The 27,831-nt window shown below is 61.6% G+C and overlaps 1 protein-coding gene across 3 annotated transcripts; it reads right to left on the bottom strand.

Moving 5' to 3' along the window:
• Nucleotides 1-339: 339 nt before the first annotated feature.
• On the bottom strand, nucleotides 340-26,789 carry VAX2 (ventral anterior homeobox 2). Of its 3 annotated transcripts, none has more exons than XM_065060129.1 (4): nucleotides 25,796-26,789; nucleotides 25,058-25,330; nucleotides 19,797-19,984; nucleotides 340-3,907 (listed from the first exon to the last, which is right to left on the bottom strand). In XM_065060129.1, exons 2-4 carry the CDS (start codon nucleotides 25,326-25,328, stop codon nucleotides 3,419-3,421), a joined length of 948 nt encoding a protein of 315 aa, XP_064916201.1. In that variant the 5' UTR covers nucleotides 25,329-25,330; nucleotides 25,796-26,789; the 3' UTR covers nucleotides 340-3,418. The 3 variants fall into 3 exon arrangements, with proteins under 3 accessions (XP_064916201.1, XP_064916202.1, XP_064916200.1); XM_065060130.1 differs by lacking the exon at nucleotides 25,796-26,789 and adding an exon at nucleotides 25,531-25,758; XM_065060128.1 differs by lacking the exon at nucleotides 25,796-26,789 and having other exon boundaries at nucleotides 25,058-25,450.
• Between the last annotated feature and the right edge of the window lie 1,042 nt (nucleotides 26,790-27,831).

Below are 27,831 nucleotides of genomic sequence, written 5' to 3'. Positions count from 1 at the left end.
GGAATAGTTTGGGGCACAGTGGGGTTATGGGTACAGGGGTCTGCATCCCCCACACCCCCCAGGGCTGGGGACAGGGGGTCATGTTGGGGGTGACAGTTGGTCACCAGCACTGGGGACAGGTGGGTGCCAGATGGGGTGTGCGGTGCTGCGGGGGCTGTACTGGACTTATCTCTGCGTGCACATGCTTGGGGGGCTCCGAGCTCAGGCAGGGCAGGCAACAATGTGCTCCTAAAGCCCACCCAGCCCAGCAAAGCCACCCACACGAGGTTACTGGTACCAGTAGAGCCGGGGTGGAGAGCGGCTCAGCCGCAGCTGCCAAAGGCAATGGAGGAGGCAGGAGACAGGACATAACTTTTATTTACCATTAGAAACCATAAGAAACCACAGTATTTGTTAAAGTTTTACATCCAGTACTTTTCTTTATCCTTTTGTCCAACGTGCAAGCCAGGAGCAGCTGCTGGAGGCGAGCGGAGCGGGGGCGAGCGACCTCCCGCGCCACCTCCTGCGCCCCCGGGACAGCTTCGCTGCGGCTGGTTGCTTTGGGAGGGGAGACTCTGGACAAGCAGCTTTGGGTCACTTTTGGGGTCTTTGTGAACGCAGCATTTTGGTTTAAATTTGCAGAAAGGGCAGCTTGTGGCTCCCCTGCCTCCACTTCCACCCCTCCGGCTGCTGAGCGACGGGAGGAGGATGCAGGAGACCCACGAGGCTGCCCCAGGCTGGAAGAACACACCAGGGACCCCCCAAAAATCCCAGACTTTAGGGGCTCCTTCAAAAATGAAACCAGGCCTTGTTTTCTCTGAAATATTCCCAAAGCTGCTCCCCCTGGGGAGGCGCGAGGGTCTCACTTCTCCACCGCACCGGGCCAGGGTTCCTCCCAGTGAGCACAAGCTGGGAGGAACTGGGGTCCGGTGACCTCGGGAAACTCCCGTGATTCAGCTGCTCCCGGGGAAAAGAGGGAAAACCGAAGCAAAACCAGTCCCGGGGGGGTTTCCAGGCAGGACCCCCCATCCGGTGGGGCTGGGGGAACAGCATCCCCGCTGCGCTCGCCTCCGCTCGCTGCCTTTCAATACCACGTTTGCAGACCAGGGAAGGACGAAGAACGGCGATATAAATATAAATTAAGTGACGGAGGGAAGGGAGGAGGGCTCTGTCCTGTCGAAATCCCGCAATCTCAGTCAAACACGTCACGGGGTGTCGGGGTCTGGGCAGCCCAGGGCACCTGCAGGATCCAGCAAATCCCACGTGTCGGGAGAGGTGTTGGCAGCGAGTGTGGTGTGAGCCGGGCCGGGAGAGGGGAGCTCGTCACCGTCACCGAGACCTGGCCCTGCGCTCTGCGTCCCCAGGCCAGCCCGTGTCCTGCCTCAGTTTCCCCACCTGCGGCCGTGGGGCTGCCGACCCGTCCCTAGCTCTGCAGACCGGAGGGCTCGCTCCCGTAAAGTGCTCCAGACGTGAGGTGATCAATAAATACTATTTCATAGAAACACTTGATTTCAAGGTAAAATAAAAAAACACCCAAACCTCTTCATAAAATCATTTATTTTAAATATTTCCCTGCAAAAGCCCTGGGAGCGTGCGGGCCAGCGGCTGTGTCCCCCCAGGGGGTGCTCGGTGCTAATTATCACTATGACACATTGAAGGGCAGCAGGAGGACGCAGGAGCCCCTCGGTCTGGGGGGGGCTGGGAGGGGGCTCAGGGCATCACCCCAACCCTGCCACAGTGATGGCCCTGCAGGGTGGCCTGCCAGGGCTGGGCCACCAGCGTCCTGCCATGGTGATGCCACCACAGAGCATCACGCCATGGTGATGCCACCAGAATCCCACCATGGTGATGCCACCACAGAGCATCATGTTATGGTGATGCCACCAGCATCATGCCAAGGTGATGCCACCACAGAGCATCATGCTATGCTGATGCCACCACAGGGTGTCCTGCCATGGTGATTCCACCAGCGTCCTGCCAAGGTGGTGCCACAAGCATCCTGCTAAGGCGATGTCACCACAGGGTGTCCTGCTATGGTGATGCCACCAGAGCATCCTGCCAAGGCGATGCCATCAGGGTGTCCTGCTATGGTGATGCCACCACAGGGTACCCTGCCACAGTGATGCCACCAGCATCCTGCCAAGGTGACGCTCACACCACAGAAGGGCCCAACTCTGCCCAGTGCAGCCCCCTGTCAGCAGATGCTGGGGGGACCACACTGTCCCTTTCCCGAAGAGCCACCCCATGCAATGTCCCTCTCGTTTTTGCCGCCCGCTGGTCTCTCTGACGCTGTCCCCACGCCATGCCCTGCCCGAAAAGCACCACACACTCACAGCTGAATCCTGTCCCCCAGGAAGCCATTGTCACCCTTGGGGACCAGGATGCTGAGATGGGAGGTCAGAGGCTCCTCCAGTGTCCCCGAGGTTTGCTGAGGGGAGACAGCACCAAATTGGGGTGTGGGAGAGTGGTTTGGTTCTGCAGGAGGAGCCTGGGGATGACTCCTGAGTGCAGGGACCACTGGTACGGGGGGCTGGGGACATCACCAGCACCATGCGTCCCCCCAGACCTCCCACCCCCCAGCAGAGGGGACCCGGACCCCAGAACCACCGGGATGCTCTGAGACAACCTCCACCAGAACACAAAGCCCTTGGCAGGTGGGGAAACTGAGGCACGACACTTCCCCAAGGACACCAGGGCTGGGCAGAGACTGAGCCCAGTGCTGCCCTGCGCTCTCCCTTCTGGGGAGCCCTCCTGCTCCCCGGGGCTTCGGTGGTGACACCAACACCACGAGCCCTGGGGTGACAGTCCGACATCCCCCCAGAGCTGCTCCTCTCCCAGCGAGACCACGGCACCGTCTGCAGACCCTGAACCGCGATACCTGGGGAGACGTGGCCCTGGAAGATCCAGCGGTGACGGCGAGGAATGGGACAGCGTTGGTGACATGGGACACCCAGAGAACCCCCCGAGGTGTGACCTGGGGCTGGGAGTTGTGGAGTGTCATCATAGCTGTATCGGCGTGTCATCCATGGCCGTATTGGAGCATCATCACAGCTGTATCGGGGTGTCACCCAGGGATGTATCGGGGTGTCACCATCGCCATATCAAGGTGTCATCCAGGTCTGTATTGGGGTGCCATCCATGGCTGTATCAGGGTGTCATCACAGCCATATCAAGGTGTCATCCACAGCTGTATCAGGGTGTCACCATGGCCATGTTGGGGTGTCATCCACGGCTGTATAGGGGTGTCACCACGGCCGTATCGGGGTATCAGGGTGGGTGACCAGGCATACACGCTTGCACCCACACCCAGATGGACGGTAAATCATCTTCCACATCCCACCTGCCAAATCCAACCCCGGTGCGGGGTGTGGGGTGGGTGGGGGTGCAGGGGATGGAAGGTGGGGCTGGGTGGGGGAGACCTTTTGACACTGATTTCGATTTAAGGGCTCGGCTTCTTGCTGGGTAGAGAATTGTCTTTCCTTTCCAGCCGCGTGTAAGGCTCAAAAGCAGAAGTGCCCAGTCCGTAGGTGCCCGGGAGGTCGTGCAGGCTGCCCAGGAGTGGCCCCCCGAAACACAGCGGGGGCGCCGGCAGCCGGGGCGAGGAGGACGAGGAGGAGGAGGAAGCGAGAGACGGGACCTGCAGGCTGAAGGCTGCTGGCGCTGGGGGGCTGCTCCCCCCGGCCAGCCCCGGGGAGGTGCTGCCTGGGGTGGCCAAGCCAGAGCCGTGTCCCGTGGGGCTGGCGATGGGGTTGGATGAGGGGGACAGGAGGCTGGGGGGGGCCGGGACGGAGAGGAGCCGGCCCTGCTCCAGCAGCCGGAGGATGTTGCAGGTGGCGAAGGACTCGGAGGTGGCGGTGGAACGTTTCTCAGAGTCCCTGCTCTGGTCCTTCTTCTGCTTGGTGCGCCGGTTCTGGAACCAGACCTTGACCTGGGGGGAGCAGGGGGACGGGGTGGGGGGACAGAGAGGCACGGATGGCGAGAGCACAGGGGGGGCAGGGAAAGAGAGGCGAGAACCAGGAGAGAGTGAGAGACAGGAGAGAGACGTATTAAAATAAACACCCAAGCGAGATCCGTCCCCCACCACGCTGCCAGGGAAACGGCCAAATCCTGCGGGTACCCGAGGGAGGGGGACCAGAGCCTGGGGACGGGGTCCTGGGAATGGGAACCCGGGGATGAGATCCCAGGGACGGCACCCCGGGGATGGGACTCCAGGGATGGATCCCAGGGATGGGATTCTGGGGATGGGATCCTGGGGATCGGATTCCAGGGATAGGATTCTGTAGACAGGATTCCAGGGATGAGGTCCCAGGGACAAGAGCCTGGGGGTGGGATTCCGAGGATGGGAACCCAGGGATGGGATCCTGGGGCAGGACCCTGGGGTGGGAGCCCAGGGCAGGACCCCAGATTCAGGAGCCCAGGGCTGAGCCAGCCTGTCACTGCTCTGCCCTGTGCTCCTGGGGACACTGAGCTGTGGGACATGCTGGGTTCTCTGTGACGGTCACCAAACCCAAGTTTGTGTCCCCACCTCCAACCCCTCCTTGGCCAGGCCAAGCCACGGGGCAGGGCAGGGGGTCCCTGGCCTTGCTACGGGCAGGGGACAGGGTGGCTCCTGGTGGCCCTGGACCTCTGGGCACAGAGCCGTTCCTGTGCACAAACCCAGCTGGGGACATGCCCACAGTGAACAGCTGGGGCCCCGTGGGACCCCCAGCCCCAAAACTGCACCCGATTCACCCGGCTGGGACGTGGTCCCCAGTCCCCAACCCGCGGCTCCCGTCCCCCTGCGGCTGCCCCCGCACCCCCAACCGCAGCCCCCGTTTCCACCCCTCCCTGGCAGAGCAGAGGGGTAGGAGAGGCAGAGAGACAGACAGAGAGAGGCATGAGGGACAGACAGACGGACAGAGATGGAGGTGAGGGAAGGAGATGGATGGGAAGACACTCGGATTAGAGCGTTGCGGATCGGGGGGACAAATCGAACACTGTCCAGGAATAAATCCCAGTGCATCGGCAGAGGCTTCGTCCCTGTCTGCTCTGGAGCCAGCGGGTCTCGGACCCACTCCAGTCACCGGGAAGTCCCCGAGGCAGGACAGGTCCCCGTGACATGCTCCCCACGCGTCCCCCGGTAAAACAGACCCACAGTGCAGAGCTAATGGCGCGTGGGGATGGAGGAGGTGTTGGGGACATCACAGCAGAGCCAACGTCTGGGCGAAGCTGGGGATGCTCGGGGATGAGCTCCCCAGTGACAAGGGGACACCAGGACCAGGGATGAACTAATGTCCCTCCTGGGACCACGGGCCACCGCCAGCCCCTGTCCGACCCCCCCGCCCGCGGGGAGCTCTCGAGGACGTTCCCTGCCTTGTCCCTGCACCCTGGATCCCTCGTTGTCACCAGAACCGTTGAGCCCACGTCACAGCCCAGGGATGACATCCCCTCCCCAGTGTCCCCACCAGTCCCTCCACGGCAGGTGGGACGGGTTTGGGCAGGGCTGGGTTGTCCCACGTCCCGGGGAATCAGCAAACCCCAGTTTTTTTGGTGGGAACCTCCTCGAGTTGCTGAATTCTGGGGAGCACAGAACCCCCCCACACATGGGGGCCGAAGGGGACAGCCCACAATCCCGCACCATTATCCACCTCTTAACGAAGGTCTGGTGGGACTGCAGAGCAAAACACACACCCCGGCGCCCTGAGCATCCCTCCGCAGCCAACGCGGGCAGCACGGAACCTCCAAACACCCCACCAGCACCATTCTGTCCATGGGGATGGGTGAGAGATGCCCAGGGCACGGGCCCTTCAGCCCAGTGGCCATCTGACCCTAACCCTGACCCAAACCCAAGCCAAACCTGCTTTCCTCAGCCTGGTATCCATCTAACCCTAACCCTAACCTTAATATTAATCCTAACGCAACCAAACCCTTCTTCTTTCAACCTGGCATCTGTCTAACCCTAATCCTAATTCTACACCTAATCCTAGTCCTAGCCCAACCCAAACTCTGCTTCCTTCAGACCAGCGTCCATCTGACCCTAACTGTAATCCTAAACCTAACCCTAAAACCAACCCAACCCAAACCCTGCTTCCTTCAGGCCAGCATTTCTCTAACCATAGCCCTAATCCTAACCCAGCCTAAACTCTGCTTCCTTCAGCCCAGCATCCATCTAACCCTAACCCTAATCCTAACCCCAACCCAACCCAAACCCAGCCCAAACCCTGTTGTTTCAGCCCAGTGTCCATCTCAACCCACTGTCGAGGCTGCAGGACTGGGAACCCACCACCAGCTCTCCCCACCCGCTCCCCCTGGTGTCTGCACCCTCCCGGTTTGATGGTATCACCTCCAGGTACCTGGAGATGCTGGTGGGTCTGAGAGACCCTCCCCAGCTGCGCAAGAATTTCAGTGCAAAGGGAAACTGAGGCACAGACGGCCCCTGCACAGCTCCTATTGCAGCAGGAGGAGGCTGCAGGACAGAGAATGGTTTGGGTTGGAGGGACCTTCCCAGCCCCCCAGTGCCCCCCCTGCCATGACAGGGACATCTTCACCAGCTCAGGTTGCTCAGAGCCCCGTCCAGCCTGGCCTGGGGTGTCTCAGGGATGGTTCATCTACCAGCTGGGTCAGTGTCACCACCCTGCGCCTCAGCCGGTGCGGGAACGGGAACAGCCCCAGGAGTCCGGGGTTCTCCTGACACCAGCACCTGGAGGCAGCAGGTGTGGTCACCAGCTTGGAAGCCCGAGTGAGGGAAGAGGTTTGGGCAGCACGGAGCGTGTCGGTCCCTGCCGCGGGGTGCCCGGGAAGGCAAAATGCAAGTGGGCTGAGGAAGAGACTCAAAAAATGCAGAAGAACGGCCCCAAGCCTGATGATATTCAAGAGGCAATTGCCCAACACCCTCGGACACACGGTGTGAACTGTGGGGTGTCCTGTGCAGGGGCAGGAGTTGGACTCCATGACCCTTTTGAGTCCCTTCCAACTCAGGACATTCAGTGGTTTAAGGTGATGACCTGGTTACCTCCTGGTGGTGAGCGCTCCCAAAGACCACAGAATGGTTGGGGTTGGAAGGGGCCTCTGGAGATCATCTAGTCCAAAGATGCTGGTGGTTGGAAAAACATGGCAAGTACAGGACCGCCTGATATCCTGACTACTGATTTCTCCTCCACCACTGGCCACCAGTAGAATCATAGAATCATTTCGGTTGGAAGAGATCCTCAAGATCACCGAGTCCAACCATTAGAGAGAAGCTCCTCAGGCCTGGTGCACCCTGAGGTCAGCTCTCACGTTCTGCTTGTCTTCTCTGGGTTGTGAGGAACAACCACAGGTCAGTAAAAGCCAAGGGCCCTTGTCGGGGTCTCCAGAGGTCTGTTCGATTCCCACGGGACCTGGTTTTTCCTGGCTGTTCTGGCTTTTGTTCCACGCTGGGTCTGTGCTGCTTCTCCTGGCAGCTCACGGACAGCTGGGGAGGAACTTTCCAGGGGCACCAGTCGTGACGCTGAATACAAACAATTAATAGCAAACCAGATGGGCAAATCCAATAAATAGATCAATAAAAACTGAAGTGGACATTGATGTGCATGAACTCTGGTGCTGACACCCCATTCCGCACCACGGGGGACACGAGGGGAAACGCTAAAGGACCAGAGGGAGAAAGGGTTGAGGTGACACTGGTCTCAAACCTCCCGACGTGGGGTTTGGCTGGGGAAGGTGGCAATATGGTCCTTGGGGGAAGAGGAGCCGTTGGGTTCCTCCTTCCCAGCACTGGGACATCATCCCAGCACCTGGACGCCCTCTGCTCCCCGATGCCACCAGCAATGATGGCATCTCCATTCACTGGTACAGACAGAAGCCCTGCCTGCTGTCCTGCTGTGTCCGACCCCCCTGCAGGAGGTTCTCCCACCACTGGCCCCCCTCACGGTCCCTCTCTGTGCCCGTTGCCCAACCACCGCGGCCCAGGCTGGATGTGCTCTGCTAAATCCGGTTCCCTCACGTCTCATAGACTGACATGAGCTCTTCCCCGCCCGCACGAGTGGCAAATCAGATGAGCAGGATCACGTTTGCCGTCATGGCTAAAGTTCATCTACAGCTTGTCATTAATTAGGAGATCCATGTCCTTTTCATCCCCCATTACAATCAAGCCCTGAGTTGCATACACTGGAGATGTAAATAAGCTCAGCCAGACGCAGTCCTTGACAAGGCCATGAGTAATTTCCCTCCAGCCCTGATCCTTCGCCTTTCAGCAATATCATAGGGTCATGAAATCATTTTAGTTGGAAGAGACCCTCGAGATCATGGAGTCCAATCGTAACCCACCCTGTCCCTGCCCCATGTCCTGAGAACCTCCTGTCCGTCTGTCCAGCCCTCCAGGGCTGGTGACTCCAGCACTGCCCTGGGCAGCCTGTTCCAATGCCCCACAGCCCTTTGGGGAAGAAATTGTTCCCACATCCAACCTCAACCTCCCCTGGGCAACTTGAGGCCGTTTCCTCTGCTCCTGGCGCTTGTTCCTGGGGAGCAGAGACCAACACCCTCCATCCTACAAGCTCCACCATCTCCCCTCGATCACAGTTTCTCCTCCATGCTCCAAGTTCTCGAGTTGGCTTTTCCTCCGGTTTCCATCACAACTCCCGCCCGCCAGCACAGCGAGGGCTTTGCCAGGGTTGATGAGATTGGCTTCATTTCCTTCTCTAAAAGAGCAGCTTTCTTCTTCCTCCAGGCTCCTGGCTGCACTGCTGTGTGCCCGTGACATGGTGATGAACAGGAAAATATATCAGAATGTCTCTGAAATTTTCTGGGATTAATCTCTGTAAGCTTGGTGAGTAATTTCCAGCCTTTCTTGACAGTCTGTGTCTGAGATTTAGAGCAAAATGGGTGTGACGACTCGCTCAGACATATTTTGGAATGGAGCTTTTCTTTGGGGCCCGAGTTATTAATTATTTCACTTGGCTTTTGTTTGCAGGAGTTGTGGTGCACAGAAGGGTGTTTATCCCTTGGGATCCACCCGGTGAGCTGAGAGTTCCACCCAGTAATGGTATCGGAGTAGCTGACATCCCGCTTTATCCTTGGGAGAACATCCCGTGGGATTATGGGCTGGGAAAGGCTGAGCAGCTACAGACACCTATGATGGAGTTATAGGAGCTGGGCTCGATGATCCTCGTGGGTCCCTTCCAACCCAGGACACCGGGTGGCTCTATGACTCTGTGATCCCCAGCTGTGTCAGCCTGGGGACAGCCAGGACAGCTGGCTGGGGAGGACGAGGGTGGCAGGACAAGCCCCGCTCTGCTCTGGAGAGGTCCCAGGAGGAGCCCCCGGTTCCCGGTGACAACCAGTCCCGTGCCGGGGGCTGTGGGACCCGGGACGGCACGTGCCAGAGCGATCAGGCCAAGCCTGGATGCAGCCACATAGACAAGGACGTGGATGTGGATGTGACTGAAAAGCAGGACGTGAGAGGTCATGCGTTCAGCAGCAAAGGACGGTGACTCTCCGAGGACGGGGAGGAGACAAGTCGTACGGAGATGACTCTGAAAGCCCGAGGAGAGACTGTGCGAGAAACAGCACGATGCTGAAGGTATGAGGAGAAGCACGACCTGCAGATTTATAAATCTGCGTGTTTGGAGAAGGAACCTGGTGCTGGATGTTCAACCAGTTGTTGTGACCAGGTCTGGAGGCCACTTCGCCATGAGGTGAGCGACCGGCTGCAGGGATCTCAGGGTAAGAAAGATGGGGACAGACTTTAGAGCAGGGCCTGTTGTGACAGGACAAGGGGTGATGGTTTAAACTAAAGGAGGGAGATTCAGGCTGGACATGAGGAAGGAATTGTTGCCCTGAGGGTGGTGAGAGCCTGGCCCAGGTTGGCCAGAGAGGTGGTGGATGAACCATCCCTGAGACATCCCAGGCCAGGCTGGACGGGGCTCTGAGCAACCTGAGCTGGTGAAGATGTCCCTGTCATGGCAGGGGGGGCACTGGGGGGAGGAAAGTCCCTCCAACACAAACCATCTGTGATTCTACGTAGAGAATGGCTCCTGGAGGACTGTTCCTGGGGCAGGAGCGTGCTCATCATCACAGCGAGCGCGAGAAGTTTTAATGTGAGAAACGAGCTGGGTGAACCAGACTACGGAGGAAAGTCCTACGAGCTGATCAGACAGGACCATCTGCCTCTGGAGTCCATCGGAGCTCAGAAGCTGATGACTTCTCCAGGTCCTGCAGCGTGAAAACTGGGCACGAAAATCCGCTCTGTCCTGGGCTGGACGTTTCCATAAAAAACTGAGGGCAGAGATCTCAGATCTGTGCACCAGAACAGCCACGTGTGCACCCACCAGGGACAGGGGAGCTGCAGCGTGGGGGGTCCCCACCTCCTCTAGAACCTATGGGTGCTACCATGGCATAACCCGCAATAACAACCAGCAGAAAGGGAAGGAGACAACCCCAGTGCCCTGACAGGTCTGTCCAGACCACCAGAGTCACCCAAAGCCTTCAGGACTCATTACAACAGTTCTCAGCATACAACAAAATGCCACCAACACCTCACCAGCCCACCCATGGCCGCAGGTCCCTTTTCCTGCCCTCTACGCAAAATTATCTTTCCATCACTCTTTTCACAGAACCACAGAATCATTTTGGCTGGAAAAGACGTTTCATCACATCAGAAGACGAAGCTCCCTCCTCCTTGGAGCAAAGTCAGTCCTTGGAGAGGCCGGACGTGGTGTCCAACCAGCAGTGACCAAGAGTATGAAGCCCCAAGTGCATATTGGGTGAAAAAGCAGCTTGGAAGGTTAAAATTTGCTGCCTGGTCATCTCAGGAGGTGCTTCCCAGTGTGTGGTGTGAGAACCAGCCAGTGTCCGGCCCAAATCACCTTCCCCATGGCCCTTCGGAGCCTCTCACCCTGTCCCTCTGTCCCCTTCTGTCACCCGGCAGCACAGGAGAGGGCTCGAACCCCCGGGGAGCGCGGGTGGCAAGTTCATCCGTCACAGGCTGCGTGACTCTATGTGACTCTACGTGACTCTACGTGACTCTATGTAACTCTATGTGATTCTACGTGACTCTATGTGACTCTACGTGACTCTACGTGACTCTATGTGACTCTATGTGACTCTACGTAACTCTATGTGACTCTATGTGACTCTATGTGACTCTATGTGACTCTATGTAACTCGATGTGACTCTACGTGACTCTACATGACTCTATGCGACTCTGCGTGACTCCCATCACATTCCCGGGCACAAGGAGTAAAGGGGAAACAATCCCAACAAACAAATCCCAAACTGCCGGGAGAGCACCTCAGTGGGGACGTGAAGGTTGAATATATTTTTATATATTGTATATATGTGTTATAAATGTATATATTATTACATAAATATTTCTATTTCTGTTTTCCCCAAAGAAGCTCTCCCCTGGTCCATCCCCCTGCCTGCACAAAAGCACCAAACTAACGATGCCCTAGCACCTAACGAGCTCTCCAAGGAGAGCAGCGAGCACAGAAACAGCCCCGATGGCCACCAGGAAGGTGATATTGCAATTCCCTCCGCCCCCGAACGCCTGTTACTGCGGGGGGTGTCCACAGGGCCACGGAAACCACGGACCCCCGGACGGCCCCGCGGCCCCGGCCAGCTCACCTCGTTTTGTTTTGGTTTATTTTATTTTTTTTTTATTTTATTTTATTTTATTTTATTTTATTTTATTTTATTTTATTTTATTTTATTTTATTTTATTTTATTTCTTTTTATTTTTATTTTTATTTTTATTTTATTTTATTATTTTTTATTTCACTTTTAGTTTGTTCTATTCCTATTCCATAATTTGAATATATTTATATTTCATTTTATATATTTTATTATTTTAATATTTTATCTATTCTATTATTTTTATTTTATTATCTCGTTTTATATTGCTTTATCTTATTTTAAATGCACCCACCCCCCCCAGTGCCTCCTATGCAACCGAATGAGCTGCGGAGGGTCACAGACACATCCCCACAGGTTCCTCCACCTGCTGGGGTTCTCTCTGCCGGAGGAAATTCCCTCCACCGGGGGAGGATCCATGCCCAGGGCCCCCGGCACCCCCGCCCTGCAGCCCCATCCCTCCCCACACGAGCATCCTCACCGCTCCGCACCTGGAGGAAAGCCGGAGAGCTTCGGTGCCACCTCGCAAAGGGACACCCACTCCAAATGTCACCGAGCATCCCGGCGGCTCGGAACGCCACTGCGGGGGTGTTCTGCAGAGGCGCCGTCCGTCTGTCTGTCCAAGCATCAGGACGGACATGCAGACACCGAGCCGCCCCCACCCTCTGCCTGCTCTCCCCGTCCTGTGCCGAGCACTTTAAACCATATCCCGGGTTGCAAATGTCACAGGTTCTGTGCACACGCGTGTGATCAAATGGACCCCCCACCCCTCAGCAACCCCACGGGGTCACGTCCCCCTGAACAGAGACCTGCCGACCCCCCCCAGTGCTGCAGGGAAGGGAACAAACAGGGTGGTGAGGACATGGCATCACTGCTGCCACAGCCCGTGGCAGCAGCAGGGACAGCCAGCTCCGCTCCTGGTTTCTCCATGGCGATCGGCACCGCGGTGGCACCGGGACCGAGCACACCGGGGGTTCGGTCCCCATGAACCTGGGATGTGCCTCAGCCAGGTTCTCCTCCCCAGCCCCTTGCCGGCGGCTGCGCCGGCCCGGTGGCCACAGCTGCTCTGGCCACTGCCCTCCGACACCTCCGGCCACAACACTAATTATTTCCAGGCAGTTAATCCCATCGGAGCCCCGGCACCGGCAGGCTGAGCTCCCCGGGGAGGGACAGCCCACCGCCCCACAACACTGGGTGACACGGGGGGCTGGCCGAGGGTTTTGGTCCCATAACCACCTGGCAGTGCCCTGCTCGGCTCCTCCGGCCCCGCACGCTGCCCCGAGCCGTCCGCTCCGGGGCAGGACACGGCCACGCTGGCCAGCTGGGGACCGGGCACTGCCCTCCCTCTTCTCGGCTAATTTTTATACCACCTGGCACCCACCCAAAGCGTTTTGCCGGCTCGCGCTGAGCAGCGGTGGGATGTCACTCCTGAGCGACCGCAGTTTGCCCCCAGGAGCCCGAAAGCCCCATCTCTACCCAGCCCAGCACGTCTGCTCATTTACACCCCGACTGCACCAGCACACACGCTCCATCACACCAGTGTCCCCACAGCCCCCCAAAACGCCCAAGCGCCTCGACATCCCTGGCCAGGAGGGTCCCCATTGTCCCCGGGGACACCCATGGGCATCGCCAGGTGGGAGCCCTGCCCCCCAACACCACCCAGGCAGGGCTGGGGGTACGATACCGGTTTTTAATGGTGTTTATGATTTGGCAGCCATGCCCCAGGGCTGACGTGGTGCCGTCACACGTCCCACACTGTCACACATCCCACGCAGTCGCAGGTCCCATGCTGCGCGCACCCCCGGCACGCCGGCCATGCTGGACTATTCATAGCCGGCGGCTGAGGCCATTTTCCTCGCCAGGATTAGCTCCCCGCCGCCATCAGCCAACACCCACCGCGGCACGGGGGACGGTGGGAGCCGACCGGCTGCTCCGCCGTCTCCCCGCAGCACCCTGACACCCTTCGTCCTCCTCCTCCTCCCGCCATCCCGCGGCCACGGAGCCGCCGAGGCCAGGCAAGCGGGGGCTCGGCGCAGGCCCGGTCCCCGGTGTTGTGTAAGCCAGCGGGCTCGCTGCCCAAAGCTGCCTCGGCCGGAGGTTTCGTAATGGCGCGATGGCGGCTGCACAGCCCATCTGGCTTTTCCCAGCCATGGCAGGAACGGGGAGATGGTGCTGAGGGGGACGGACTCATCCCCTCCGCCCCACAGCGCCTGGGGCCACCCGGGCTGGGCCACCCGCCCCAAATCCCACGCCACGGCCCAGCACAGACACCCTTGGGGACATCCTTCCAGCCCAGGACAGACAAGGTGTCCCCGACCCGCTGGGACTGTGTCCCGGGCCAGGAGCCCGGCGCCAGGCAGCCCCGGCCCCACCGCTGGCCCAAAGAAGCGCACCCTCCGCCTTTGCTCAGAATTCAGGATATTTGCGGCTCCACGGCACGGGAACCTCCCTTTGCCAATGGAAGGGAGACGAAGGAGCCGGGAGAGATGGGGCTGGCAGGTGACGTGTCCTCCACCATCCAGCCTGGTGGCTCCAGAGCCAGATGTCCCAGAGGGAGCACCCTCCAGCACCCCGAAATCAGGCAGAGACGAACCCCTGTCTGCTGGGAGCCGCGGCAAAGGCTGACGGGTGATCCCCCTGTTTATTGGGGTGCCAGCAATGCTGCCATAGGACATCCCCAACAGGGACGTTCTCACACAGCCCCGGCACCCAGGCGGTGCCATCTACGGCAGAGCCATTGGCACCTGGTTTGGCCGCTGGGGGGACAGCGGTGTCCCCATGGTCACGTCCCCTCCCGCAGCTCTGGGATGCAGTGGGAAGTACCCACACAGACATGGTGTTTCCTCCCATTTTCCACGCACTTCTCCAAAACTGTCACCAAAACCATCACCAACACCGATTTCCAGCAGAAACTGCCATTTTTAGGAAACAACTTCTCTGAAGCGACATCCCTGGAGCGTGTGGAGCCAGCCCCGGGGGTCGCTCTGGAAACACCCGGCCTTCCCATCACAGTTAGAACGGAAATATTCAATTGCAAATTCCGAAATTGTTCTGGCTGCGGGGCTGTTTTCCACGGAAAACGCGTCACGGGAAAAACCTCCATTAATTATTCCACGTTTACTTACAGTCGCCATTTTGCCCCAGTGCCAACCTGAGCCTGGGGAACTGTGGAGGTGCCCCAAAGAAGGGAGTTTTGGGGGCGGGCGAGGGCCGGGGCGGGCGGTGCCAGCCTGGTCCTGCCGCCGCCGGTACCTGCTTCTCACACAGATTTATTGCCACCAGCCCGGGGCCCCCCCGGCCGCCGGGTAAACCCCACCACGTGCCCCCGCCGCGGGGAGGGACAGGATTAGCTTGTCCATGTGAGCAGGTTTACTCCATAAGTGTGTTCTGACACGGGGTGGCATGTGGGAAGGGGACCCAGAAGCCACCGGAGATGCTCGGTTCCTTCCAAGGCCACCTTGGGCATCTCCAGTTGGCCACCTCCTGCCATGGGGCCTGGGACCCCCAGCCTTCCAGGCCAAGGGTGACCTTTGAAGGTCCCTTCTGGTCCAAACTGTTCCACGGTTCTAACTATCCTATGGATACCTTCAGCATCTGGGTCCAGTCTGGGGTCATTAAATACGGGATGATGCGGGATGACGTGGGAAGGCCCTGAACGTAGCAGCAGGTCCCTCGCTGCCACCCAAGTTTGAGCAGCAGGAGCAAGCAACCATGGTTGGACAAGATGCCCTTCCCCAGCTACGTGCCTGTCCCCATGTCCTGCTGTCCCCATGTCCCCGGAGCTCCACAGGTCCCTTGAGGAGATGGATCAGACCCAGTACCCCAGGAAAACCTAATTCTGCCAGGTTGGTTCAGCAGGATCCAAACAGGTTAAAGTTAAAGCTCCACCAGAAGTGGCCCCGGGGATGGACAGGGGCACCCAGCTGGGAGCAGCACCCCTCAAACCGGGCTGCGTGAGAATGGGGGACCCCAATGGGACACTGAGCACGTGGAGCTGCAGCTTCCCCGAGCAGAAGGGAGAAAACATTCCCCGCTGGGCACCACCCACGGGAGGTGGAAAGGGGATCACCCGTGGAACAAACCAGCAATGGCTCCAGGGCAGCTGCATGGAGGCAACAAGGACCACCGAACGTCTGAGAGACTATCTTCCTAAGCACAGCAAAGCATGATGGATGCATGGATGGAAGGATGGATGGACGCGTGGATGGACGGACACATGGATGGATGGACACATGGACACATGGATGGACACAGGGACGGATGGATAGACACATAGATGGATGGATGGACACATGGATGGATGGACACAGGGATGAACACAGGGATGGATGGATAGACACATAGGGGCAGGTGGGTGGATGCCCCCTCAGAAAAGAAACTACTTGGATATGACATCTAGATTTTCTGCATGGTCTGGAAAAGCAATTTCCAACACAGGTTTTTTGGAAAAAAGCTCTTTTTAGTGAGTTGAGAGAAGGGAACGGAGCTGGTGAGGGGCTGGAGCACAAGTGTGATGGAGCGGCTGAGGGACCTGGGGGGTTCAGCTGGAGAACAGGAGCTGAGGGGAGACCTTCTGATCTCTGAACTGCCTGAAAGGAGCTTGGAGCCAGGGGGGTCGGGCTCTGCTCCCCAGGAACAAGCGCCAGGAGCAGAGGAAACGGCCTCAAGTTGCGCCAGGGGAGGTTGAGGTTGGATGTGGGAACAATTTCTTCCCCAAAGGGCTGTGGGGCATTGGAACAGGCTGCCCAGGGCAGTGCTGGAGTCACCAGCCCTGGAGGGCTGGACAGACGGACATGAGGTTCTCAGGGCATGGGGAAGGGACAGGGTGGGTTATAGTTGGACTCCATGAGCTTGAGGGGCTTCTCCAACCAAAATGATTCTGTGATTCTATGGTCTGAAACAACCAGCCCTGTCCTGAGCTCCTCAAAGGGAGCCCTTGTTCACCATCAGTGTCACCTCTCTGTCCTCGCTCTAACGAGGGTGGGAAGAGCTGGCAAGGACCCCGGGTCACTTGAACCTGAGCCTGGCATTGAACTCCTGACCCAGAAAGCAAATCCCCTCGGCCAGCCCATCCCGCATCTCCTCCCGTCGCAGGATTTGTGGGAATTATCCTCCCTCCGCTATCCCCCCAGGGTCCTTCTGCCTCACAGCCCGTTTTCCACCCCTTAATGACACCAAAACGGGGCACTTTTCCCCCAAAGCCTTGGGCCGCGCTGCCGGGGATCCCAGTGCAGGGACATGGAGCTCACCTGGGACGCGGCGGCGGGGGCGCCCACATCTCCAGGCCGCTGCTTGACGAGCCAATGGAAACATTCTACAGGGCTAATTAAACTCGCTTAAGACTAACCATACCCAGGGGTTAATTAGAAAAAGCACAAATGGCATTGGGCCGCAGCCCGAGCAGCTCCCGGCGCGGCAGAACAGGTACGCGTCTTTACAGCTGCCAAAAACACAGATTGGATGCCAGGGAAGTAAAATAAGAGGCTAAAAAAGGCGCTTTTTTGTCTCTCTTTCTCCGTCGGGATTTCTCGGGGGCGCAGCCTGATCCGCGGCCCCACTCACGGGGACGCTCGGCTGCAGCTCTCCAGCCGCGGTGACATCGTGTCTCTTCCTATCTCGTCACGCTGTTTGCACCACTCGCTCCTCGTGGAGGAGCCCAGATGAATCACTTCCCCCCCCTAAACACTCACAGGCACAAAAATCCCTCCTCGGTGGCCGCTTCCCCCGTGTCCCCGCTCTGCTCGTGCCCCCCGTGCCGGGTCCTGTGGCAAAGTGGGGGGCGGCCGGTGTGGGGGTGGTTTCTAATCCTGAAACCAGGATATTATTCCATGAGGGGACAGAAAGGACCCGCCCCAGCATCCCAACCACCAGCACGGCGCAAATGTCAACTGAGAAAGAGCCAGGAGATGCTGCCGGTTGTGGAAATGACAACAAAATATGAAATGGAACAATTATACCATGAACAGCCCTGAATCCTGGGATAACACCAGGAGGAAAACCCCAGAAGTACCCAAAACGCTCTGGTTGTTGCAAACGTTGGGTTTATCCCTGAATGGATGGACGTGGCGGAGCCTCAAGGGACAGGGGTGGCTGGTGGTGACTTGTCCATCTCTGGGCCATGTCCCCAGCAGAGAACCCCCTGCACGGCGCTGTGTGACACCCTCCCCATTGAAGGGGCCGTGGAAAACCCTGCGCTCACCCCAGTCCTGCAACGACTGGGGAAACTGGGGTGGGAGGTGATGCCGGAGCGTGCAGAGCCTGAAGCCGCGTCCCAAGGGGACCTGCACCCCAGGAACGGAGCAGGGGGGTGGGACGGGCCTGGCACCGCTGTCCCCAGGCACGGCGGCCGGGGGGACGGGAGGTGTGCGGAACTGGGGAGGTCCAACCGGGAGCTCGCTGCAGGGAAGGAAACGCTGTGAAAAGCAGAGGAAGGGATTGAAAAAGACAGAAGCGAAGAAGAGAGATGGGAAAAAGAGGATGCGGGAGGGAGGAGAGAAGAGGAGAAGAGACAGCCGTGGCCTACAGGGTGTGAATTTTCTCGCAGAGAGATGAAGGCAGCGACGAGGCACCAAGCGGACGATAAATAAGGGGACAGGGGTCCCTACGGTCCCCACGGCAGCCGGTACCCGCTCGGCACAGCCGCCTGCCCGTGCCAAAGCTCTGCCCGCCACAGCACGGCCCAGCCCACCCATGTCCCTCCCGGCTCCGTGGAGGTGACACCGGCACCAGGGCTTTGGTGGGGACCCCGTGCAGCCCCCCGGGTGCTTTGCTGCGGCACAGCTGTGCCAGCACCTCCGTGCACGTATCCTGTCAGAAACCTGCTCCTTACCGAAAAAACCCGTTCTGCCACCAGAAGGAACAAGAGCCGCTATTTTTGCAGCTCTGCTCCCCGACGCAGCGGTTGCCGAAGCCCCACGGAGCAACAGGGTCTCCCCAAAACCAGAGCAGGTGGGGGAGCCCGGGGCCCGGCTGCGGACAGCGGGACAGGTTTGTTCTGCAAGGCATTGGGAAAAACTGCAATTATCTCCTATCTGACTCGATAAAACCACGTGGCTGTCCCCAAAATGGCCGGGGAAGGGGCAGCCTGGGCTAGCAGAGTCATTCCTGCAGCTCCCAGCTGTGCTGTTTTGCACGGCGCTCTTTGTTAATGTTGTTATTATTATTACTATTTCTGCATAAATTTTCAAGCTGAGACCATCGCAACCCGAGCAGATGCACTTTTGGCTCAGCAGACGCCAACACCAGCTCCAACCAACACGTCAGCTCTCCCACCTCCGCTCCCCCGGCCCATGCAAACCCCACCGGAGAGAACCGGGACAAGCACCTCCCGACCGCAAAGCCCCGGCTGGGACGGACCCGTGTGCGGGGGACAGAGAGGAGGTGCCCGGGTCTCGTCACAGCTCAAGGGCCGCAGGGACAGTCCCCAGGGCGCTGCCACCACAGGGAGGGTGCGGAGCGGGGAAGCCATGGGTGCGGGATCGGTCCAGCTCACACACAGCCCCATCCTGGCAGCACCCACAGCGATGCCCGGCCCCTCGAGACCACCCTGCGCTGTGGGTGCTGCTGTCAGGACCTGGGGTCCCTGCTGACACCCTCCTGGGGTCCCCACTGACACCTTCCTGGAGTCTCCATTGACACCTTCCTCAGGTCCCCTCTGACACCCTCCTGGGGTCCCTGCTGACACCTTCTTCTTTGGGTCTCCACTGACACCCTCCTGGGGTCCCCGCTGAGACCTTCCTGGGGTCCCCATTGACACCCTCCTGGGGTCCCCACTGACACCCCCCTCCTGCTCTTTTCCCCGCTCTGCCGGCCCATCCCGGGGATGCTGCCCATGGGGGCGCAGCACAGCAGCTGGGGGGTCCCTACAGACCCCGCTCAGGGATACCACTCAGACCCTCTAACCCTAAGCTTACCCTAAACCTAACCTAACCCTAAACCCTGACATAAACCCTAAAGCTCCTTCGGCTCCACAGAAAGGCGGGCTGGAAACTCCCTGTCCACAGCACCGCACACGCTCCCCCCAGCCACACCAGCCCCGGCTCCCCCTCAAAACACCGGCCAGCACCCTCACATTTGGCTTGGGATCATGGGTTCGGCTCAGCGCCCGCTCTCGCCCACCCCCAGCCCCACTTCCTGGGTGTCACACTTGTCCCCACGGGGCCGCATGTGGCCACGCCGCAGTGTCACGGGGATGTCCCCATCGCGGAGGGGCCAGCAAGCGCCTTACCTGCGTCTCGGAGAGGTTGAGCTGGCGCGCTAGCTCCGTGCGCTCCCTGCCCACCACGTACTGGCAGCGCTGGAACTCCAGCTCCAGGCGGTAGAGCTGCTCCGCCGTGAAGGACGTGCGGGTGCGCTTGGGCCGGTCCAGGTCCAGCCCCTTGGGCAGCACGATCTCCCGGATCGTCCCTTTGGCATCTGCGGAGAGAAGGGGGGTCAGAAAAACAGCTCCAAGGCGGGAAAAGCTGCGCCGGGGAGGGAACGGGCTGGGGCACCGTGCAAAAGGGACATCACTGGGCAGGAGAAGCTGAATTACACAGCGGCTGTACCACCGGGGCTGATGGAAACATCTGCGCTCATTGTGGGAATAACAAGCCACAGCTAAAAGAGGCAACGTCCCACAGCTGGCCCCTCTGTCCCCAAGCGCTGCAAGTTTATAGACGGGAACAGGTCTTCATAAAAATTGATTATTTTCTTTTTAAAGAGATAAATAGTGATAAAAAAAACAGAGTGTTTAACCACAGAAATAACAGACTCGAAAGCCAGAAGCAAAAGCAGTTCTAAACTGAGGAAGAGTTCAAATTAAACGGATTTTTAATTAAAAATAGATCTTATTTTTGGTTTCTATCCTTCCTTGGGAATACTGAGAAAATGTTATCGCTGTTACAACTCCCCTCTTCCCAGAGTTATTGTCACTGCAGGAACATCATCTCGGGAAGCAGCAGCTCCCACTTTGGGGCAGTTCCCTGTTCAAGGCCAGGTTTGGGAGGCGCCGTGCGCCCTGAGCCGCTCGCGCCAGCGGGTTTTACAAAGCCGGGCCTAGCGCTGCCCACGGCTTGAGGTGGGGAGATCAAATCTGGAGGGTTTAGCTCCCACGTTTGCCCCTTCCACACCGTGGGATGCCTGAAGCACCAGGAACACCAGTGGGAGCCCAGTCTGGGGGAGCCCTGGCCACAGAGCTCCTGGTACAGACCCGCCATAGGAGTTCAATAAAAACCAACCACACAAGTTAAATAAAAGCCAGGCACAGAAGCCACTCCGGGCGAGCAGCCCCCGGCCAGGAGGAACCCCAGGTTCCCCGCAGTCCTGGCTGGGGTAAGGTTGTTCTCCCTTTCTGGCTGATTTATGCATGAAAGGATAATAAAATTGCTGGAGGAAGAAGGGGGAAAATAGGAAGGAGCAGCCTGGGAAGGGGTGATGGAGCTGGCATGGGGCGGCAGAACTGGCATGGGGTGGCAGAGCTGGCATAGGGCGGCAGAGCTGGCATGGGGACAGGGGGAGTGGGGAGCAAGCACAGACCTGGGAGAGGGACCCCAATTCCCAAAGCTGGTTTCCCAGCGCTACGTTACAGCCCATGGCAAAGGCGCCATCCCAGCCTGTTCCAGCACTGTGGGAAGTACAGGGGGGCCAGGGTGGGAGAGGCTCCGGTGGGCTCTGATCCGCACCCCCAAACTCCACGGGTGGGCACAGGGCCGTGGGAAATGAACAGGGCTGGAGGAATCTCTGGTAGGGTATCGCTGCTGGGATGGGGGCACCGGCCGGGGAACCATTTTGCGAGGGAAGGAGCGTTCGCGGGGATGATGCCCGCACCACGCCCGCACGCCCGTGCCCACGCCGCGGTGCCCCCGACACAACAGCGGCGGGGCTGCCAGCGAGGAGCGGCGAACACAGACGCTGGTGCTTCCCAGCCGCAGCTGCGAGCGTCTGCCCCTGCGCCCTCGCCGCTCCGCACGGCGCAGCGCGGGCATTAGTTATTGTTATCCCCCCCGCAGCTGGGGCGTGGGGTGGGGGAGCGGGCTGGGCACCGCACCCGAGGGACGGGAAGGGGGCAAAGCCCATGGTGCCAGCTCGGGTAAAGCCCCTCAGCCCAGCCCTATTGCATGCACATACCTGCCCCGCTGCCCGCCCGTGGGAGTTTTTTGGGGCCCAAAGCCATCCCCCCATGCCAGGAGGGGCACAACACCATCCTGCCTGAGAAACCCCCTCCCAAGAGCTTCCCCCATCAGCCGCTGGACCCCAGACTCCAACAGCCACCACGTCCTGCCCGAGGGTTTTCCAGCACCCAGCAGGGCCTTGGTGACAGGTTCTGATCGTGGGGACTGGGCTACAGCTGATGGCAGCTCATCCAGGACCAGGGCTGGGACTGAAACACCCCAAAAAAGATCTGATGCCAAAGGGGTCAATCTCTCTTCTGCTTTAGCAGCTAAATAGGACAAGGCAGGTCAGGCAGACATGGGCAGGGAGCAGGAGGGAAGGGGAGCGGGAGGGAAGGCGAGCAGGCAGCGGCTTGGCGTACAGACCCCCGAGCTGGTGAACAGCGCTTTTCCAGCCCCACACCACCCAGCAGACACAACCTGCACAACGGCACACGCAGCAGAGCCCAGCACACACCGACAGCCCCGCACGCCCAGGGACACCCCACGCGCAGCCGTGTGTACGGGGTTTCCGCACCGACATGGCTGCCAGGCCGTTTCTGGGGTGCACACGTGCTCTGACAGCCCCAAACGCATACACGCGTCCCTCCCCGTGCCAGGCGCTGGTGTACCCATGGTGGCACACGCACCTCGGGGTACATTTGGGGGGCACAGGAACCCACAGCCCTTCTCAGTGCACCCCAAACAGCGCCAAGGTCCCTCCAGAGCTCCCCACATCCCACCTTCACCCCCCAGCCACAGCCGCTGGCAGGTGACCGGGAGGAGGGGGTGAGCACCCCGGGATCTGCTTTCTCGCCCCAATTCCAGCCGCCCCTGGGGCCGAAGCCCCCCCGCTGCAGCAGGCCCGGCCCGGCCCGGCCCGACCGGCCGCCGCTGTGAGCCTTTGTCCCGTTAATCCCCGCTAAGGACCGATCCGCCGCCGGGTTGCACCCCCCGGCCGTGCCCGCGGCCAAGGGCACCCACCAGCGCGGCCGCCTCGACGCGACGGGGATGGCCGGGCGGCCGGGGCCACCTCTGCGGGCAAAGCCGGCCCGTCGCGGCGGCTGGAGGCTTCGTCCCACCCGGTCCTCGGTACCGGTAAGTGGCCTGAGCCCGGACGAACCCCCGGGGGAGCACCGGGCTGGGGAATCCCGCTCCGCTCCCGGCCGTCCCGGGGCAGGGGGGACCCGCCGCTTCCCAACCGGCTCCCGCCCACTGGGGAGGGTCCCCCGAGAGCCCCGTCCCCACCAAAGCCACCGCGGGCGAGCAGCAGGGCCGGGCGGGAGCGCTGCGGCGAGGCTGGGGCTGGAAGGGGAAGACGGGGGGGTTCATGCGGCCCTTGCCCGGGGAAGGCACAACCCCCCCGTGCCCTGCTGCGGAGAGAACCCAAAAATGCTGGAGCACGGCTGGAAATACCCACCCAGATGCGGGGACACGAGTGGGGGGCGGCCAGCGAGGCGGGGGAGAGCGGTCCCTGTACGGCCCCCGCTGCCGCTCACCCCGCGCCTGGGCGGAAACTGGAAAGATTTGAAAATATATTTTAAAAAATAAAGAAAAAATGTGTAAAACCCCACTTCGCGGAAAAATCAACCTGGAGGCTCTGCCCTAGTGCCGGCCGGTGCCTGGCACCGAACCCCCTTCCCCGGATGCAGGACCCCGGCCGGGGGAGGGCTGGGAGCCGCTGGGTCCGTGTCCCCGCAGCCCGGGTGTCCGCGCAGCCCGGGTGTCCCCGCAGCCCGGGTGTCCCCGCCACGTCCCCCCGCTTCATTTCGGCTCTGTTCCCGTTGATTTGCGGCGTTTCTCCCCGCCACCATTTTGTCCGCGCTGTGGCGGCTGCAGCAAGATGGTGAGACCGGTCGCTCCGGGGCGATGGTCCCCGGGGCCAGGAGAAGCGGGGACCCTGGCCCGGGGTTGGGGACAGACCCCCGGTCCGCTCGCCGCCCCGGGCCCGTCGGGGCAGCCCCGGGCAGGCCGAGGCCGGGCAGAGGACAGGCCTGACCCCGGCCTGACCTCGGCAGGGGCTGCGGCAGCCGGGCTCGGCCTCGGCGACCACCGAGGACACGGGGACACCCCGAGCGAGACCCCGGCCCGGCTCCCGAGCGCTGCCCGCACCCCCGCCGAGGTGCCCGGGGCGACCGGGAAGGGCTCGGGCTGCGGCAGCCGGACTGGGGGCGATAGGCACCAATCGCGACAGCCGGAAAAGAGGCTTCGATGGGCGGCTGGGCTGTTTGCAACCCGGCCGCCAACCGCTCCCGAGCCTGCGGGCAGGCCGGCATGCCCGAGCCGAGCCGAGCCGTGCTGTGCCAGGCCCTGCTCATGGCGAACCAGCCGTGCCCGGCTCAGGCCCCGCCACCACCGGGCAGCAACGAGGGACGGAGGACACGGCAGAGCCGGGGCCGCGGCTCCGGTCCCCGCTCGGGCTGTGGGGCCGGAGCAAAGGCCGGGTGGCCTCGGCCCTGCTCACCGAGCAGCCGCGGAGCTTCTGCGGGCTGCGGCTTGGGAAGCGGCGGAGGATGGCGGGGGACACTGACCATCCCTGGGATGGAGCCGCACCGCTGCCCCGGGAACCGGGGAGCGCTCGGCACCTGCTCGCCTGCCGCATCCCTGCCCAGGCAGCCCAAAACTTTGGGGGTTCAGCACAAGCCAGGCTGGTCCCGGCGAGCCCCGGGCCGGCCGTGGGCTGAGCGCGGGCGGCGGGGCGGGATGCGCCGGCTCCGTCTCCCGCCGAGCCCGGGCCGACCCCGCGCGTCCCCCCAGCCCCAACCTAGAGAGAGATACTATAAACACCGGGGAAAAAAAAAAAATAAAAGGAAAAAAAAAAAGGCAAAAATAAGCCTTTAACTCGCCGCCGCTCCGTGACGCTTTTTTCCTGCGACAACGCTTTAAAAGCAAAGCTGATGTTTTCACCCCTCTCCCGCTGCCCGCGCGTCCCCCCCGGCGGTGCCCAGCCGGCCCGGGGGGTCCGTGGCCCCGCGGCTGTTTCTCCGGAGCCCCGCGCGGCCCTCGGCCGCAAACCGGGGCGGGCACGCACGGCGAGCCCGGCTGCGCTCCCGGCCCCGCTCCCGGGAGCCGCACGGCGGAGCGCGCTCGGGAACCGGGCCCGGTGCTCGCTGTGCGGAGCGGAGCCGGGGGAAGCCGCCGCGGCGGCGGAGCTGAGAGGCCGGAGCCCAGAGCCGGCCGGAGCCCGGGAGCGGCCGGGGATGCGCTGGAAGCGGTGGCGGGGGGGGTGAGCGCGCCCCATCCCGCTGCCACCCAGCCACGGGGCGAGGAGCGGGGAACCGGCCGGTGGGGTCGAGCGCAACCGGGAAGTGCCCCGGTGGGAAAAAGGGAAAGCGGTGCCCGGGGACCCTGCCCGTACCTCGCACCAGGATGCGGCGGCAATAGTCCGCCTCGCCGGCTCCCGACGGGCTCTCGCTGTCCGGGGCGCACTCCTTGGAGGAGCCGGGGCTGACTGCCGACGTTCCCGGGATGTCCTTGAAGCCACTACGGCCGCCACCGCCGCCTCCTCCGCCGCGCAGAGCGCTCTCCAGCTCCCCCCGGGTCGGTGCCTTCTCCCGGGCCCGCCCGGTGGCCGCGGGCTCGGCCAGCAGCACGGGGCTCCTGCCAGGCTCGGCCCCGCCATCGCTCATCCCTGCGGGTGCCGCGGCGGGATCAAACATCGGGAGGGAGCGAGAGAGACAGAGAGAGGGAGAGAGGAGGCAAGACTAGGCGGGGGGGGGAGGGGAGCCCCCCCCACCTTCCCCAGACCCCTTCCCCTCCCCGCCCCTCCCCGGTTCCCCCCCCCGGGGCTCAGCGCCCTGGCAGAGCCGGGGGCACCGCGCCCCAGCTCACCCCCATGGCTGGAGACCGCCGGGGACCGTCACCCTCTGCCTCTCCCACCCCCGAGGGGGGGCTTGGCATTTAAAACGCACCCCACTCCGGTGCGCTCCACCGGCCGGGGGTGGTACCGGGGGTGGGGGGACCTGTCGGGGCGTCCCGAGAGGGTACAAAGTGGGGGTGTAAAAAGGAGTTAAAAACTTTGACAGGCTGCTGAGCGCCCCCCTCCCCATTTCTCCCCCCCACCCCGAGCCCTCCCCAGCTCCGTCTCCCGCGGCACCTCGCTCGGGGCAAACTTCAGGCGCTCCGGCCGCCGCCGCTGCCCTTCCATGGAGAGCCGGTCCCGGTCCCGGCGGGGAGGCGGGCGGCAGCGGCGGGAGCGGGCGGAGAAGCCGCCGGTGCCCGGGCTCGCCGCGCTGCGCTGGGATTCGCGTGCGGGGAAATTAATACCGGGAGATGGGGAAAGGAGCGGGGGAGATGATGATTTTAGGGGGGGAGCGGAGGGGAAGCGAAGGCCGAGGGGAGGGAGCTGCGGAGGAAGCGGCCGGGGGTGGGACCGGGGAAGAAGATGGGGGCCCTTATTCCTCCGGCCCGGCCCTCCCCCGGCCGCCGCGCTCCTCTGCTCATCCCCGGCCGCTGCCGGAGCCGGGAGCGGGCGGCCGAGCCCCCGGGTCGGCGGGGAGCGGCTCGGGGAGAGGCGGTGGGAGGAAAAAGAGCGATTTTAAATTAACGGCCCGGCACAGACGCAATTTCCTGCTCTCTCGGTCCGTGATACCGATTGGTAAACAAAGAGCCCCTCGGCGGCCGCTGCCCGGCCCCGGGAGTGCGGGCAGCGCGGCGGCAGCGCCAGGCAGGGCCAGGCAGGGCCGGGGGGTGCCCTCTGCTCGGGGGGGTCACCCACGGGGACCCCCGCCTCGGCGGAGAAGGGCCAGTCGAGGTGGAAAGGAATAAAGAAATAACCCGGCCCCAGCTAGGCTCTGCCCGCCCCCACACCGCGCTGCCCGCGCCCCTCCAGGCCGGCCGGGGGGGGCTGCGGCCCCTCTTCCCCACAGTGCCCCGCAGCCCGGTAGCCCGAGGGTCTCCGCTGCTACCGGGGTTACCCCAACACTTCCCCGGGATGGACAGAGCCCCGAAATCCCCCTGCTCCGCCACGGCCGCTCCCGGCAGGCACAGTCCCCGCCCCGGGCCGCTCCGGTACCGGCACCGGCTCCTGCTCCGGAGCGGTTTCCCAGTCCGGGGGGCCCGAGGAGCTCCCCCCTCCCGCTGCGCTCCGTTCCGCCGCTCTCTGCAACAGGGCAAACACGGCGGCAAAGCGGCCGCGATGCTTCACCTCGGGGGCGCGGGCGGGCGGCACCCCTCTTCATCTCGCCCCGAATCCCCTCAAATCGAAGCGGTTGTAATAAAGGTGGATTAAAAATAAATAAATTATCTGTTAATCCAATTTCCGAGAGCCCAGCATCCCCGAGAGCTCAATCCCCAGCGACCGGGACCTGGCGAAGGACACACCGGGGCTCCCCGACACCCACCGGGGCTCCGCCGCTCCCGCAGCCCGATACCGACACCGGCCGGGGCGGCGGCGGGCTCGGCCCGAGCTGGAGTGTCCCCGAGGAGGTTTTGCCGGGGTTAGAGAGTTCAAGGCCTCCAAATTTGCCCTTGGGCTGGGGTGGGCCCCGAGTCTGCTGCAGCCTGTGCCCATCCCTCAAATAATCGAGAGAGCGCGGAGCAAAGAAAAATAGGTTAAGGGGGAAAAAATAAAAGAAACGGAGCAAATACATTTTAAAAATAATTTAAAAGAAAATAAAGCAAACGAATAACTCGGAGCAGGAGGAGGGCGAAGAGAAGAGACACGGCCGTGCGGGAGCGGAGCAAGGGCCGAACGGGGTCCGCAAAGGGCCGGTGTCCCCCGCCCGCACCCTCGGCTCTGCGGGGCCGGGAGGGAGCCCCGGGTCGGGGTGGGCGCTGGCGCCGGCGTCGGTTCCCCGCTCCTTGTTCCCCTCTCCCGGTTCCCCGCTCCCGGTTCCCCGCTCCTGGTTCTCCGCTCCGGCTCCCGGAGCTGAGGCAAGGCCGGTCAGGGCAGCCGCTCCCCCCGCCGCCGGGCCCTGCCGGACGATGGTTCATATCGGGAAATTGGCAAATGATTCATAACGAAAACTAAGAAAAATAAGCCCGGCCCAAAGCCACCCTCCGCCTGCAGAGGCGATGCCCGGCGGTCACGCGTGGGGCAGGGCTGCAGGCCGGGTTTGGCGGGGCAGGCGGAGGGCAGCGGCCGTTCCGGACCTGCTGGAACGAAATATCTTCGCTCCGCCGAGCCCCGGC

This window comes from Columba livia, chromosome 4 (genome assembly GCF_036013475.1).
Source record: "Columba livia isolate bColLiv1 breed racing homer chromosome 4, bColLiv1.pat.W.v2, whole genome shotgun sequence".
In the NCBI taxonomy this organism is placed as follows: domain Eukaryota; kingdom Metazoa; phylum Chordata; class Aves; order Columbiformes; family Columbidae; genus Columba; species Columba livia.
The sequence above is the reverse complement of the archived record's forward strand: the minus strand, read 5'-3'. Positions and strand labels throughout refer to the sequence as shown.

Bases quoted from the DNA above. Each gene is read 5' to 3' on its own strand.
- VAX2 (XM_065060128.1), bottom strand. From the start codon at position 25,358: ATGTTTGATCCCGCCGCGGCACCCGCAGGGATGAGCGATGGCGGGGCC. The intron at 19,985-25,057 runs GTACGGGCAGGG...TTCTCTCCGCAG, and splicing joins CCGCCGCATCCTGGTGCGAG to ATGCCAAAGGGACGATCCGG. The intron at 3,908-19,796 runs GTAAGGCGCTTG...TGCTCCCCCCAG, and splicing joins TCAACCTCTCCGAGACGCAG to GTCAAGGTCTGGTTCCAGAA.